At 32.0% G+C, this 12,532-nt stretch overlaps 1 protein-coding gene across 3 annotated transcripts; it reads right to left on the bottom strand.

Annotated features, from left to right (window-relative positions):
• Positions 1 to 7,714: 7,714 nt before the first annotated feature.
• LOC125068716 (thioredoxin, mitochondrial) lies at positions 7,715 to 11,498 on the bottom strand. 3 transcript variants are annotated; one of them, XM_047678008.1, is made up of 4 exons: positions 11,396 to 11,498; positions 9,811 to 9,953; positions 9,097 to 9,261; positions 7,715 to 8,833 (listed from the first exon to the last, which is right to left on the bottom strand). In XM_047678008.1, exons 2-4 carry the CDS (start codon positions 9,946 to 9,948, stop codon positions 8,705 to 8,707), a joined length of 432 nt encoding a protein of 143 aa, XP_047533964.1. In that variant the 5' UTR covers positions 9,949 to 9,953; positions 11,396 to 11,498; the 3' UTR covers positions 7,715 to 8,704. The 3 variants fall into 3 exon arrangements, with proteins under 3 accessions (XP_047533964.1, XP_047533963.1, XP_047533962.1); XM_047678007.1 differs by having other exon boundaries at positions 10,721 to 11,483; XM_047678006.1 differs by having other exon boundaries at positions 11,326 to 11,483.
• Between the last annotated feature and the right edge of the window lie 1,034 nt (positions 11,499 to 12,532).

Raw genomic sequence — 12,532 nt, 5'->3', positions numbered from 1 at the left:
TTCTGTTTATGAGCGCATCAGTCTTGGTCAGCTCGTCAGAAATGGAGCCTCAACTTCCATGTTTAATGATTGTCGCACAAACATCCGATCACTTGCTTGAACTCAAACGATGCCTTAACATCTTCTGGGGAGGGAAATATAAGCGAAGGTTCATTTCTTAAGTGACATGGTGGAGGAAAAACCCCTTGCGGAAGGATTGTGCGAATATCACTCCTTAAATCACCACAGCATTCCTTATTAGTGCATTTTACTATTTGTAAAAAGTATTTGGACTCCTGCAGATGTATTTTATGACAATGTTGATCATTTAATACATCTGTCATTTCTCCAACATCTTCAGTGTCTGGAGGCAAATATTCTGCTACTACTGGTTCAATATCTATAATAATTAAACTCGAAATCTTTGACAAAATTTTACCTGTCTGAGCAGTTTTTCAACTCCATATCAGAATTGGTAGTTTTTCCGTTTGCATCGAGATGGTTGCCGAAGGTATCCTGCGGTAGCACCAGACCAGACAATGGAAGACTCATCGGTGCCATACGTCGTTCAACCCTGTTGCCCTGAATGCACTTCTACCAGGTGCATTTGTTGCTACAAAAACGGCGTCTAAGTCCAGCTCCTTAAGTTTTCTAACTTTTTGTTACCTGGGTCTCCATTGACTGAAAATATAACCACTGGTTTTGAGGAAAAATCTGCGAACTCTGGGAGTTGTAGAATGCGACTGAAGTCAGAAGAGTGGGTTTTTGCAGTAGACGATGAGTGTTTTCCAAATGTGATTGCAATATATGTACGGCCACTGTAAGTGACAGCATCAGGTCTACCCCTTTTTTATCCGCATTGCGCCAAAAGCAGACGGTATTAATTTATGTCGCTCTGCGATTACCCAATCATGACCTAGAAGACGGATACACAAGCGGGGAGAGGTTCAGTGTGGGTGGCGCGGGTTCATAGCCATGGAAATGGAAATATCGTTTAGTACCTATACGCATCCGAGCGGTCCTCGGCAATCGCGCGGTTTCCCGCGCTTTTTCAAATAATTTTAACTTTGCGCATTTTTTTGGTCTTACGTAAGAACTATCGAGACTCCTACCCTTGTAAGAAAACATAAGACATGGTCGACCCTCCCCTCCTAAAACGTCTTACGTAATAAATGAATGGCCCCTTATTTTTTGTGTAATTATGTTTTTGTTAAGTAAACAAAAAAAGGTACGCGTAGGCTGTCAGTTGCTGCGTACGTAAATAACATTCGAAAACAAGACTTATATATCTGTTTATCTTATTAATCGAATAATTTTAAATCACTATTTTTTTTATTCGTAATATGAATTAATCGTAAATTTTCTCAAGGCCTTCGTTGGAAATTTATCGAAGTATCGAGATAATCATTCGATTAATATCGATTGCTATATTCGTCTTACGTTAATAATAGGAAAGATTGTATAAAAAGTACTGAATATCATTGTAGATAATCATTGACTGGACTTTACTTATGTATTCACTGTATGAAATCATTTCATGTATATTCTAAATGTAAATCAATCTGTGGCTTGAAATCGATTTCGATTGAGTTTTAATTATTTCCAAACTCGATAAATCTAATATAATTTATTTAGATGCCAATGTCAGTCTTGTAAATTATAAACTTGTATTGATTTCGCATATAATTCCAATTTGTATATAAACAAACGCTTCGTTGTGTGTCTGTAGCATTTGTAAATAAATTGTAAATAATGTAAAAATGTATGTACCTCCTACTCTATTAGTGTATGAAAGGTTTTAAGTGAATTCTATTTTCTTTTTTATTTTTGTTACTTTTTCACGAAATTTATTATTAAGAATATATACTGTCCCAAAAACGTCTTAGTCCCTATAAGATTTAAAAGCTTTTGTATCAACGTTTTAATTATTATCGGTTCGAAATTTAAAAATAATAATGCGTACTAAATACAAATTAAAATTTTAAAATTTAAAAAGTTACCAATATAAATTAAAAAAAAATATATTGTTCTTTTTAACTAAAAATATTTAAAGGCATCATTTAAATGTCGTGAAGTGTTGGTTTATATGAAAAAAATGTCTATACGATACCTTGAACTATCGCTGTTTTGTATTGTTTCTTTTTTGGCATATAATATATTAAATAATTATATATACTAATTGGTATGAACAAATTGTGAATCCAAACGCGGTAGCACGTTGAGTTTAATTGGATTATAAAAAAGTTAATCGTTTAAATTATATTCAAATTAAAATTCTAAAATTAATAAAGAAAAAATTAATTACATTTTTATTAAATATATATACGAAAAGGAACATAAGTAATGATTACACTTTTTTGAAGTACAGATTCCAATTCGAAACCTATTTATTTATTTCAATATACATCTTGAATTTTTGCGATATGAACTTGCCATCGATTAAGTCACGTTTCCTAATTAATAAAATTAAAAATCCTTTTAAATATTTAATTTTTCAGTGTTTGATTAACAGAGACTGTTATATATTTTTCTATTATCTATTTTAAAATAAAATGGCTATGAACAGTGATTAGGAAACGTGTGATGTATATGCATCTCGCTCTAACGTCAGCTGTCTGTTCACGTTCAAGGTAATTTTACTATTATATCATCTATAATATACAAACATTTTTGTTATTTCTTAATACAATATTATAATCTGTGACCTTTTCCCGCCATTTCAAATGAACGTGCAGACTCGACCTGTAGACCATATTTGTTCGCAAGTTGCCTTATTAATATATTTTAGACTGATTTTTTATAATCGTGAGAGTGTATAGCCGATATGATAATATTATTTAGACTACTGTTAATATAGTTGTGCTCTTGAAATGTTAAATGTTAAGCGTTCGGTGTACTTATGAACCGCGAGTTTTCACTTACCACGAACTTTAATTTATTTTTTGTACATATTTCAAGTTACGGATGCGTCTAAAGAAATGGTATATAAATTGTGAAAAAAATAATAATAATTTTATCATTTAAAAATCACAATAACTTTCTAAATTTCCTATTGATTTTTTTTATATCCTCAACTATATGAAGTATAGAAAAAACACGAGTATTGTTTAATCAGATTCCTAGTGTTTTCGAAATATTAAATAAGTTGGAAGGCTGTACATAGGAAAGCACAATCCGTCCACAAAGATGTGTTTTCAGAACGCACTTGGACCGGCGTCGCTTGCGTTATAAACTTGTATATTGGTTTTTAAAATGATTGTCATTCTTATGTCGATGTATTAAAGTTAAAATTGCACAATAAAACTGTTATGTGTTCTTCATTAAGTATCGAAAGCGGTATTCCTTAATAAATAAAAATGTACAGATTTTTTAATGTTTTTTCTTAATTGTAAACCGCTTACGTACTTTAAAAACTTTTGCAGAATTACAATTCCTTAGATGTCGAGTGAAAACCGCTGGTAGACGTTGAATTATGTTATATTATGAATATCAAAGTATCCTGAAATAAAGTGGTACGTGGATTTTATGTTTTTTTTTCTTACAAACCTTTTAAATAATATATGGAGATTCAGAAAGAAGCCTTCAACGGTTGTCATTGTTATTTTTTTACACACCCGATCTATATAATATTACTATTCATTGTACGCTTGCTTATATTCACAAGTCTGATAAAATAATAATTAAATATTGAAACTAAAATCGATGTAATAAAGTGAACAGCCTATGCATGTCCCCCTGCTGAGATAATCCTTTGGAGAGAAGGTTTGGAGGTTATTCACATTTATACACACCTCGCCGTTGCGAGGCGACTATGTGGATACAAATGTGGCAGAATTACATTGTAAATAGACACAAGCATTAACCGCCGAGCACGAGATGAATTATAAACACAAATTAAGCACATGAAAATTTAGTGGTGCTTGCCTAGGTTTTAAGCCGGAATCGTCGGTTAAGATGTACTTTTTATAACCATTCAAACTCAAACTCAAACTCAAATTCCTTTATTCAATATAGAAGTATTACACTTTCTTATTGATTGTCAAGTTAAACACTACTACCGGTTCGGAAAAAGAAAACACCCTGACCTGAGAAGAACCGGCGAAAGAAACTCAGCGGGACATTTTTTTTTTTTTACGTCAAAAAATAATTATATACATAATTGTATATGAGTAGAAACAGCCAGGAGTCGATCGTTTCATTCCCAAGGTGTGCTATCAAACATAAACTCACTAATTGTATAGTAACCTTTCGCACACAAGCGTTCCTTAACAATTTTTTTAAATTTCGCAACAGAAGCATTTTGAACGCTTTCTGGGATCCTGTTGTAGAAGCGTATACATTGCCCCATAAAAGAGTTACTGACTCTATGCAGTCGAGTAACAGGAGTAACAAGATTGTGTTTGTTCCTTGTACCAACGTTATGAGAATCACATTTTCTCATAAAAACTGTATATTTTTCCGTACATACAAAACATTACAGAATATATATTGAGAAGCAACAGTCAATATCTTAATTTCTTTTAATTTATACCTCAAAGATTCCTTGGCTCCCAGGTTATAGATTGCGCGAATAGCCCTCTTCTGCAGCACAAATATAGTATGGATAGCGGCTGCGTTACCCCAAAGCATAATACCGTAGGACATTATACTGTGAAAGTAACTGAAATAAACTAGGCGAGCCGTATCAACATCAGTAAATAATCTAATTTTTTTGACCGCAAATGCCGCAGAACTCAGTCTACCCGCCAATCCGTTTATATGGGGGAGCCACTGTAATTTGGCATCAAGTGTAAGGCCAAGAAATTCAGTTGTTTCAACTGGATCCATCGATTCCCCATTGATAAGTACATCGGGTTTTACATTTTGCACGTTTGGTGTGCTAAATTTTACAATTTTAGTTTTTTTATTATTCAGCCTAAGATTATTTACGCTAAACCAGTGTACTATATCAGACATAGCATTGTTTACATCGTCATACTGTATAATCATCTCGGTTCGATCGGCTCAAAAATCAATTTTTAGTTTAATTAATATTCGAAGCCCTCCTTATGTTTGTTATATAATATACGAGTCCGTCCCGTCACCGTCAATCATCAATCACCATCAATCATCATGAAATGATTGACATGCGTCCATCAATCTGTAGCAGTACGTCGTTATGTCGTTAGCCACTTATTAGCCACTCCGTAACCACTCCAAGCGCATACCGCATCTATACGTCATTGTTTGAAACAACGAATAGTTCTAACAAAGAAATGTTAACTTAAAACATGATGATAGGCTCTGAAAGGAGTTGTTTGTTTTCGTCGAAGAAACTTTGTATATATACTCGTAACTTTTTTCTATTAAACATTCCACGATCCTACTCTACACAGCAGAACTGCAGAAGTTTTATTATACTGTAAGGCTCCTCTAAACATCCTTTGTAACAGTTTCTGATATTGTTTCTCTAAAATTGCAGTAGTGATAACTCGATATTTTCATCATTATAATAACAATTAAATTACATTAAGAGCCCCCGCAGACCACCGACTTCTTATCGGTCGATAGTTTGGTCAGGTGCTTAATCAGTACGCAGATGTAAGCAAGTGCGCACACTACGACGATTTGGTATCGGCCGATAAACAAGTTCGATGGGCTTTCCGATTCAATTCAAACTAAACTATCGGGAAACTATCGGCCGACTGTATAATCAGTATTGGCTCCTTACCACACGCGTACACACGACGATTTTTCAGTCGGCCGACTAAGCCGATAGTTCACTTCGCTCCGAGCTTTGACTACTTAAGCTTGTTGTGCTCATTCGATAAAAGGCGAAAAAATTTTTTCGGGTAATCGAGTAATTTGGAATGCATAGTGTAAAACTATCACTAAAGATAGGATGCACCCAATACTCTCGGGCTCTCTTTTTAATTTTCCTCCTCCGGTGTATGAGAGCAATTCTATGCAATATTTTATTAATTTTCATTGTGCGGTGCGATGCGACCACTCTTTTCAACAGTTGGTTAGAAACTAGCAAATAGTTAAAGAATAGTCGGCCGACTGTGGGATAGTTTGCGGACTCATCACCGATTGTACTGTTTAGTTGGCTCGGTGTGTGTACTAGCAGGCTAACCCGATCAAAGTACCGGCCAATATAAAGTCGCCGGTCCGCGGGGGCTCTATAAGTCTTCCTGAAATTATAACTGATTTTATAGTTGAATATTTAGCAACTTATCAAAAATATTTGTTTTTGGTTTTGAAATTATTTTAATGAAAAAACAGATTACATTTTTTATTATTTTTATTTAAGGAATAAAGATCTAACATTTTTATATGATTATATGTATGTTTAATTCTACATAAACATTGACTGTAAATATATCTAATACATAAATAGACATTTATATAATGATAAATAATCTGACAAAAGTATATAGAATCCTTTCTATTTATAAATATATATTTAGTTGTATAGAAATATGTGTCTATGTATAATAAATATTATAATATATGTGAAATATTTATAGATATAATATAGTACGACTCGTTACTTTAAAACATTCTCATTTGTTATACAAAGATGAATACTGTAAGATAAATAGATATACCATACATACATATACCATAGATTCTGTAAATATAGAAATCCTTACAAGTTACTCTATCAAAGGACCTTTGATATTACGGCCGGATATAAGACTCTGGGACAAAGAAGTAGGGTCCTCGAACAATTTTTTATTTAGAAAAAATGTAACAATGTTTGGAAAATAATTAGAGGTCCCTACTCCTTGGATCAGGGTTTGTAAATCTCTCGATCCGGCCCTGGCTAGATCTAAGCTGGAACCCATTTCCACGTGTCGGGTTCGAGCCCAATAAAATGTCGAGTGCCCTAGTGTTTGATCGCCTTGTAGGCATTGATCAGACCCACGAATTGCTAATACCGGCCGCTCGATGAAATATCGTAACGGCTAGCGCTCATGTATGAACTTGAATGGCGATATTCATACTCGTCGAGTGTCATCAGACCTTTCAGACATCCGATTAGAATACAGGCCCGACCCTTGACAAACTACGGATCGTAAGAGTTCCACATCCCAACAAACACGATAAGTGATAACATACAATTAGCTTTAATCTTAAAATACAATATTCGAAATATGTACTTATATTTAGTAAACTACTACAATAGAATCAAAACTACTAGAATGAAATACACATCAAGTCGGAAGGAATAATAAGCACCTATCTACTATAGCCTATCGCAAAGATTAATTTTCTAATTTGCAAAATAACAATATACGATTTTTGTTAAATATATCTATTCACGTAAAATAATACTTGTACATAATACATTTAGATACTATTAATAAAATTTTCAAAAAGGGGGTCCACTGTGGTTTTAGGCGCGGGTTCATCACAAGCATGGTTTCTTATAGGGATCTAATTTTATCTAATATCTAAATTCTAAAGTATATTTAACTACAAGCTCTACATTCATGTAACATGAATTAATATAAGTAATAGTAATATTAATAATACTTATATGAAATGTATAATTATTAAAGGGAGTGTTCAAGGTTTGCAGTAAAAAAAATATGCTTGTTTATAATTAGTTAGTATTTAAATTAAAAAAAAAAAATTAAGCTAGGGTCGAGGTTTACTCTGACATGAGCTTGAACACTCCCAAATACATATCAATAAAAGTCACAATACGAAGGTAATACTAAGATACAATAAATAAAAGGAAAAAAAAGAAAAATTAAAAAAAAATCTTTATTAATGATATAACAATAAAATAACTTGGACATAAATCTTTAACTCTTAAATTAATAAGCGCTAAAATTCAAGATATAAACCTGTTTAGTACATTACTTACATAATAATTCGAAGGAACAATAATATATAAAAAGAGAATACTTTGCTAAGCTCAGATCTATCTTTGGTAAAAGATTTATCTAAAGCCGTGAAATGTTCATAATTTGAATTCTGATTCGTAACTTAAATAAAAAAATAATCTAGTCATAAAACATATATCTTTTGTATTTTAATCTAAATTATAACTAATAGACGAAAATACAAAAAATAATAATGACATAAAATATGTTTTCTTAATACATATATGAGGGATTTTATAATTGTTAATTATCCCTACATTATGGGATAACAAATTAAGTAAAACAATATTTAGTTAATACATAATTATATAGATTTAATCATTGTCAGAATAAAATATGTAGACAAAAAAAAGCTATAATTTTTTAATTGGTAACACTTGTACCATTTCTGTTATTTAACAAATAAAATTAAAACAGTTGTTTTTTTTAATTACAGTCCTTGGCATTAGTTAGAATTTCAAGTGCCAAGTCGTAATTATGTCACGTTTTTATTTCATAGTAATTTAAATTATTTGGCCAAACAATGGACCGTGTTTTTATAAATTAAAGTGATACCCCTTTTTCCGTATATTCTAAATAAGCTTCCCTTATATTGTCACGCCGTTTTTTACATCCATTGTACCCTTCATTACGTATTTTATAATAAATTCAATATTACAAATAAAATTTTTTTAAAATCAATATACATAATAATTCATATACTTTTCAATTAATTCTAACAATGCTTTCATTTTGAGTCTTCAGTTAAATAAAAACAAATTAAATAAGTCTAAGAATAACTATGGTCAATTAAAACAATCGTCAGAGGCAAGATATAAACAAACTAACAGAACATTTTAATTTTTCATTTAAGTTGCCTTCTTTTTACCGCTCATCCGGTCTATTAGGTTGTTTATCATATCAGTATCAACCAAGCCAATGAACTTATCGACTATGAGGCCGTTTTTAATCGCGATGACAGCTGGCACCGCCTTTACCTGTGAAGAGAAATAAATCATTTAAATACCTTCAAAGACTCTTCATGTTTTTCTTTATTTTCCTCAATGGAAAAGTATCACCTTATGATCAGTTCCAAAAAAAATTAAGTAGAGATATCTTTGAGCCCAGTTTAATATACAGAACTTATTACAGTACAGAAGTGTATGCAATGTTATATAATCAAGGTGGAAATCAGGTGCTACCTACACCTAAGCACCCATTGACCTCTCAGCATAAAAACTACTTAACAAAAAAGTCTTACTTCAAATGCATGAACTAGTTCAGCATTATCTTCTACATCTACGACAGCCAGATCTAAATTGGTGAGGGGCTCGATGAGTTCCTTCAGTTTCGGTGTGAGTATTTTACAAGGCTCACACCATTCTGCATGGAAATTCACTATAACCGGCTTCTCATTATTCATTACCTGACAAATATATACAGAGTTATGATAATTTTATTACTAACATATATATGTATATACATTTATGTTTCTAAGCTCCAATTAAACACCTCATAATAATATAAATATTTAACAACTAATGTAATAAAAATTCATTCACTTTCAAAACCATATATTGTGATATAATTCATAAAATGATTTCAAGGTTAAGTGAAACAGCATAATTACAGGCACAAGGGACATTCACATATCATCTAAGGTCTCATGATTGATGATGCTTCTATGATGGTCAAGGTATATAGTCATAGTCCTACACGACAATTAGTGTAATAAAAATTGTAGCACCAGGTCAGATTGGACTTTAGACTTAATATATTTTAAATTGTGTAAGAAAAATCGCAGAGATTTGCTTCATACTAAGCAAGGTCCAATTGTAAATCTGCCACTGTAACATGTGTAAAACTTTTGACTAATCATAACTAAACATGACATTATGTAGTGAAGATGTATAATAATGCTTGATATAAATAATATCTTCTATAAATTGATTGGAATGTTTAAATCAAAACTAACCTTATTAACAAACTCATCATTATTCTTGACTAGTATGGTTTCATTGTGTACTATTGAGGTTGATATGGCTTTTGTTTTACTCAATACTGCTAACCTTCGCACAGGAGAGCGAAGGCCCTGACATATAACATTACTCATTGTTTCTGCAAGTAAATAAAAATTTCTATAATTTTTGACAAGACAAAATCAAATTAAAAAAAAAACAATTAAAAAACTATAAAAAGGATTTAATCACAACATTGTCAAATTAAATTGATAAATGCATTATGTCAAATACTTACATGAAAATAATTATAAGACAAGAGCCTATGATTATGACCTTATCAAAATCAACTGATAAAGTAATCTCTTAAACATCTTCTAACTAACACACATTGTTAAGCAGGTGATGAGTTAAATGCTGATGTCTCTTTTTGTCATCATTGATTTGGTATTTGAAAGAAGAGATACAAGAATGTTTAACTAATTACCCCCTTAACAATATTTATAGACAGTTCCTGTTTAAAATCTTATTAAAGAGTACTTACATAAGCGAAACTTATATAAATCACTTAAGAAAAAAAGTAACCAACAAATATATAGTTTTTATATTAAAATAAAAGAAAAAACATGCAATGTTTTTTTTGCCGTTACATGCTCTTATTGTCTTAAGTTACAATAGCTTCAGGTGACCTTTTATAAGTTAAATAAAAAAAAAAAATCCACAGACTCCAAAAATTACACACCAAATAAAAAAAGAAACATTCACATTATGATAGTTTATGTTTCAGGACAGACATAAGCTGTGATATTAAAACATTCATTAAATACATGTAGTGTTACTGATAGAACTAAACCAAGTTAACAACCATTAAATACACAACAAACTAAAACAGACAATAAGCGAACACAACTCATTTTATATACTCACCGATGCTTAGTTAGTTTTGTTACAAGTACTTTGCATTTGTTGCATTCCGATCGGAAATAAAAGAAAACGAAAAACAAAATGGAAACTCATCAAAGGTTTAATTAAAGGGAATGATAGAATTAAAAAGATCGGAAAAAGAAGGAAGGGTTAAGTCCAGTTTAAGTATGGTTAAATATATCAATAATATAGTTACTACGATAAATCCAAGAGAAAGAAATATGTTTTCCAGTTTGCTATTCGAGGGTATGGTCGGGTCGTTTTTTAATTTAGATATTAAAAAACCAGATGTTAGAATGATTATAGCGAAAAGAAAATTCTGATCAGTTTCCAAGCACGAAGTACAAAGTATATTATATATGTAGTTGCTGTTCAGAAAGGGTATCAATATAAATGTTGCGATGATTGCTCCGAAAAGAAAAATGTTTTCCGGATGCCAATACGAAAACGATTCCCAGGATTCACGGACGTAATTAGAAAAAAAATACCATACCCGGGCTGCAGAGTTAGACATTGTTTTGCATATCACACCCCTTGGTTATTAGACAAAAACTAGTACCGATTCACACTATATAGGATATAACATGCAGGAAATCTGAATTATTTACAGCTTATCTGATTAAATTTCACATAGATGCACTATATTGTCTTGCACGATTTAGAAAAAGCGGTTACTACCAGATTTTACACATTATCTAAATCCTGCCAAAAGATGAACCACAAGAGTACGACTTAGTCTACCGAAATATCGTAATGGTGAATATTGAATATCGATCGGTGGTATAATGTTGCCAATAGTGAAACTAGCTCTCCATAAGATTCCAGTTTAAATTTCTAAAACCACGAAAAAACGACATCTCACAATTGCTAAACATAAAACAAGATAAAAGTTTAATAAGTAATTAGTTTTCTTTTTTATCACGTAATAAAATATTAACATCAGAAACATTTATTTTAAACAGCAATTGGTATTCTGAATTGATTCATCTTCTTCGAATGAATAATTTTTGTCAACAGCAACATCGTCGGTTTTGTATCGATTCGATTCTTTGATACAGATTTTTTTATAATTTTTGTTGAAATTTGTTGCAGCATTTTCCTTTCAACTTTAATCCACAGCGTATTTTTAATAAACATATGTAGCAGTTAATATACTTGGCGTTGATGTTTTGAACCTCGTTCAGATTTGCGGTCAATTCTAAGTTAAGGCGAAATCGGTATAAAAAAAGCTTGGTGTGCTCAACAACTCAGCAAGGCATGACGGAACCTCACGTCGGGCCATAGCCTAAAACTGTACAAGGCGCAAATTCGGTCATTCATATAACATAGTGCTCTCACCTTTGATCAGGTGTTCCCCAGTACCAGCTTCTTCCAATTTTTTTTCTTTTTTTCATGGCTTTGGTTGGCGGACGAGCATATAGGCCACCTGATGGCAAGTGGTCACCACCGTCCATAGACAAAGGCGTTGTAAGAAATATTAACCATTCCTTACATCACCTATGCGCCACCAACCTTGGGAACTAAGATGTTATGTCCTTATGATTGCACTGGCTCACTCACCCTTCTAGCCGGAACACAACAATATAGAGTACTGTTATTAGAATATGTGATGATTTGGTTGTACCTACCCAGACGGATTTGCACAAAGCCTTACCACCATTTAACCGTATTCAATGCAGAGCGGCTCGAATAGGCTGTTTGACTGGTTTTTAAAATGCATTTTATACTATTTAGTAGAGGTTAACCCAGTAAAAGTTGATTTTTTTAATTCTAGTACATATTTGCTGAAAAATATCAAAATAAAAATTCCATATT

Source organism: Vanessa atalanta, chromosome 14 (assembly GCF_905147765.1).
Source record: "Vanessa atalanta chromosome 14, ilVanAtal1.2, whole genome shotgun sequence".
In the NCBI taxonomy this organism is placed as follows: Eukaryota; Metazoa; Arthropoda; class Insecta; order Lepidoptera; family Nymphalidae; genus Vanessa; species Vanessa atalanta.
This window is presented reverse-complemented; position numbering and strand designations above follow the sequence as displayed.

Coding starts and splice junctions, on each gene's coding strand:
- LOC125068716 (XM_047678008.1), bottom strand. CDS start 9,948: ATGAGTAATGTTATATGTCAGGGCCTTCGCTCTCCTGTGCGAAGGTTA. Junction 9,262..9,810: donor ATGATGAGTTTGTTAATAAG/GTTAGTTTTGAT, acceptor TATATTTGTCAG/GTAATGAATAATGAGAAGCC. Junction 8,834..9,096: donor AACTAGTTCATGCATTTGAA/GTAAGACTTTTT, acceptor TTCTCTTCACAG/GTAAAGGCGGTGCCAGCTGT.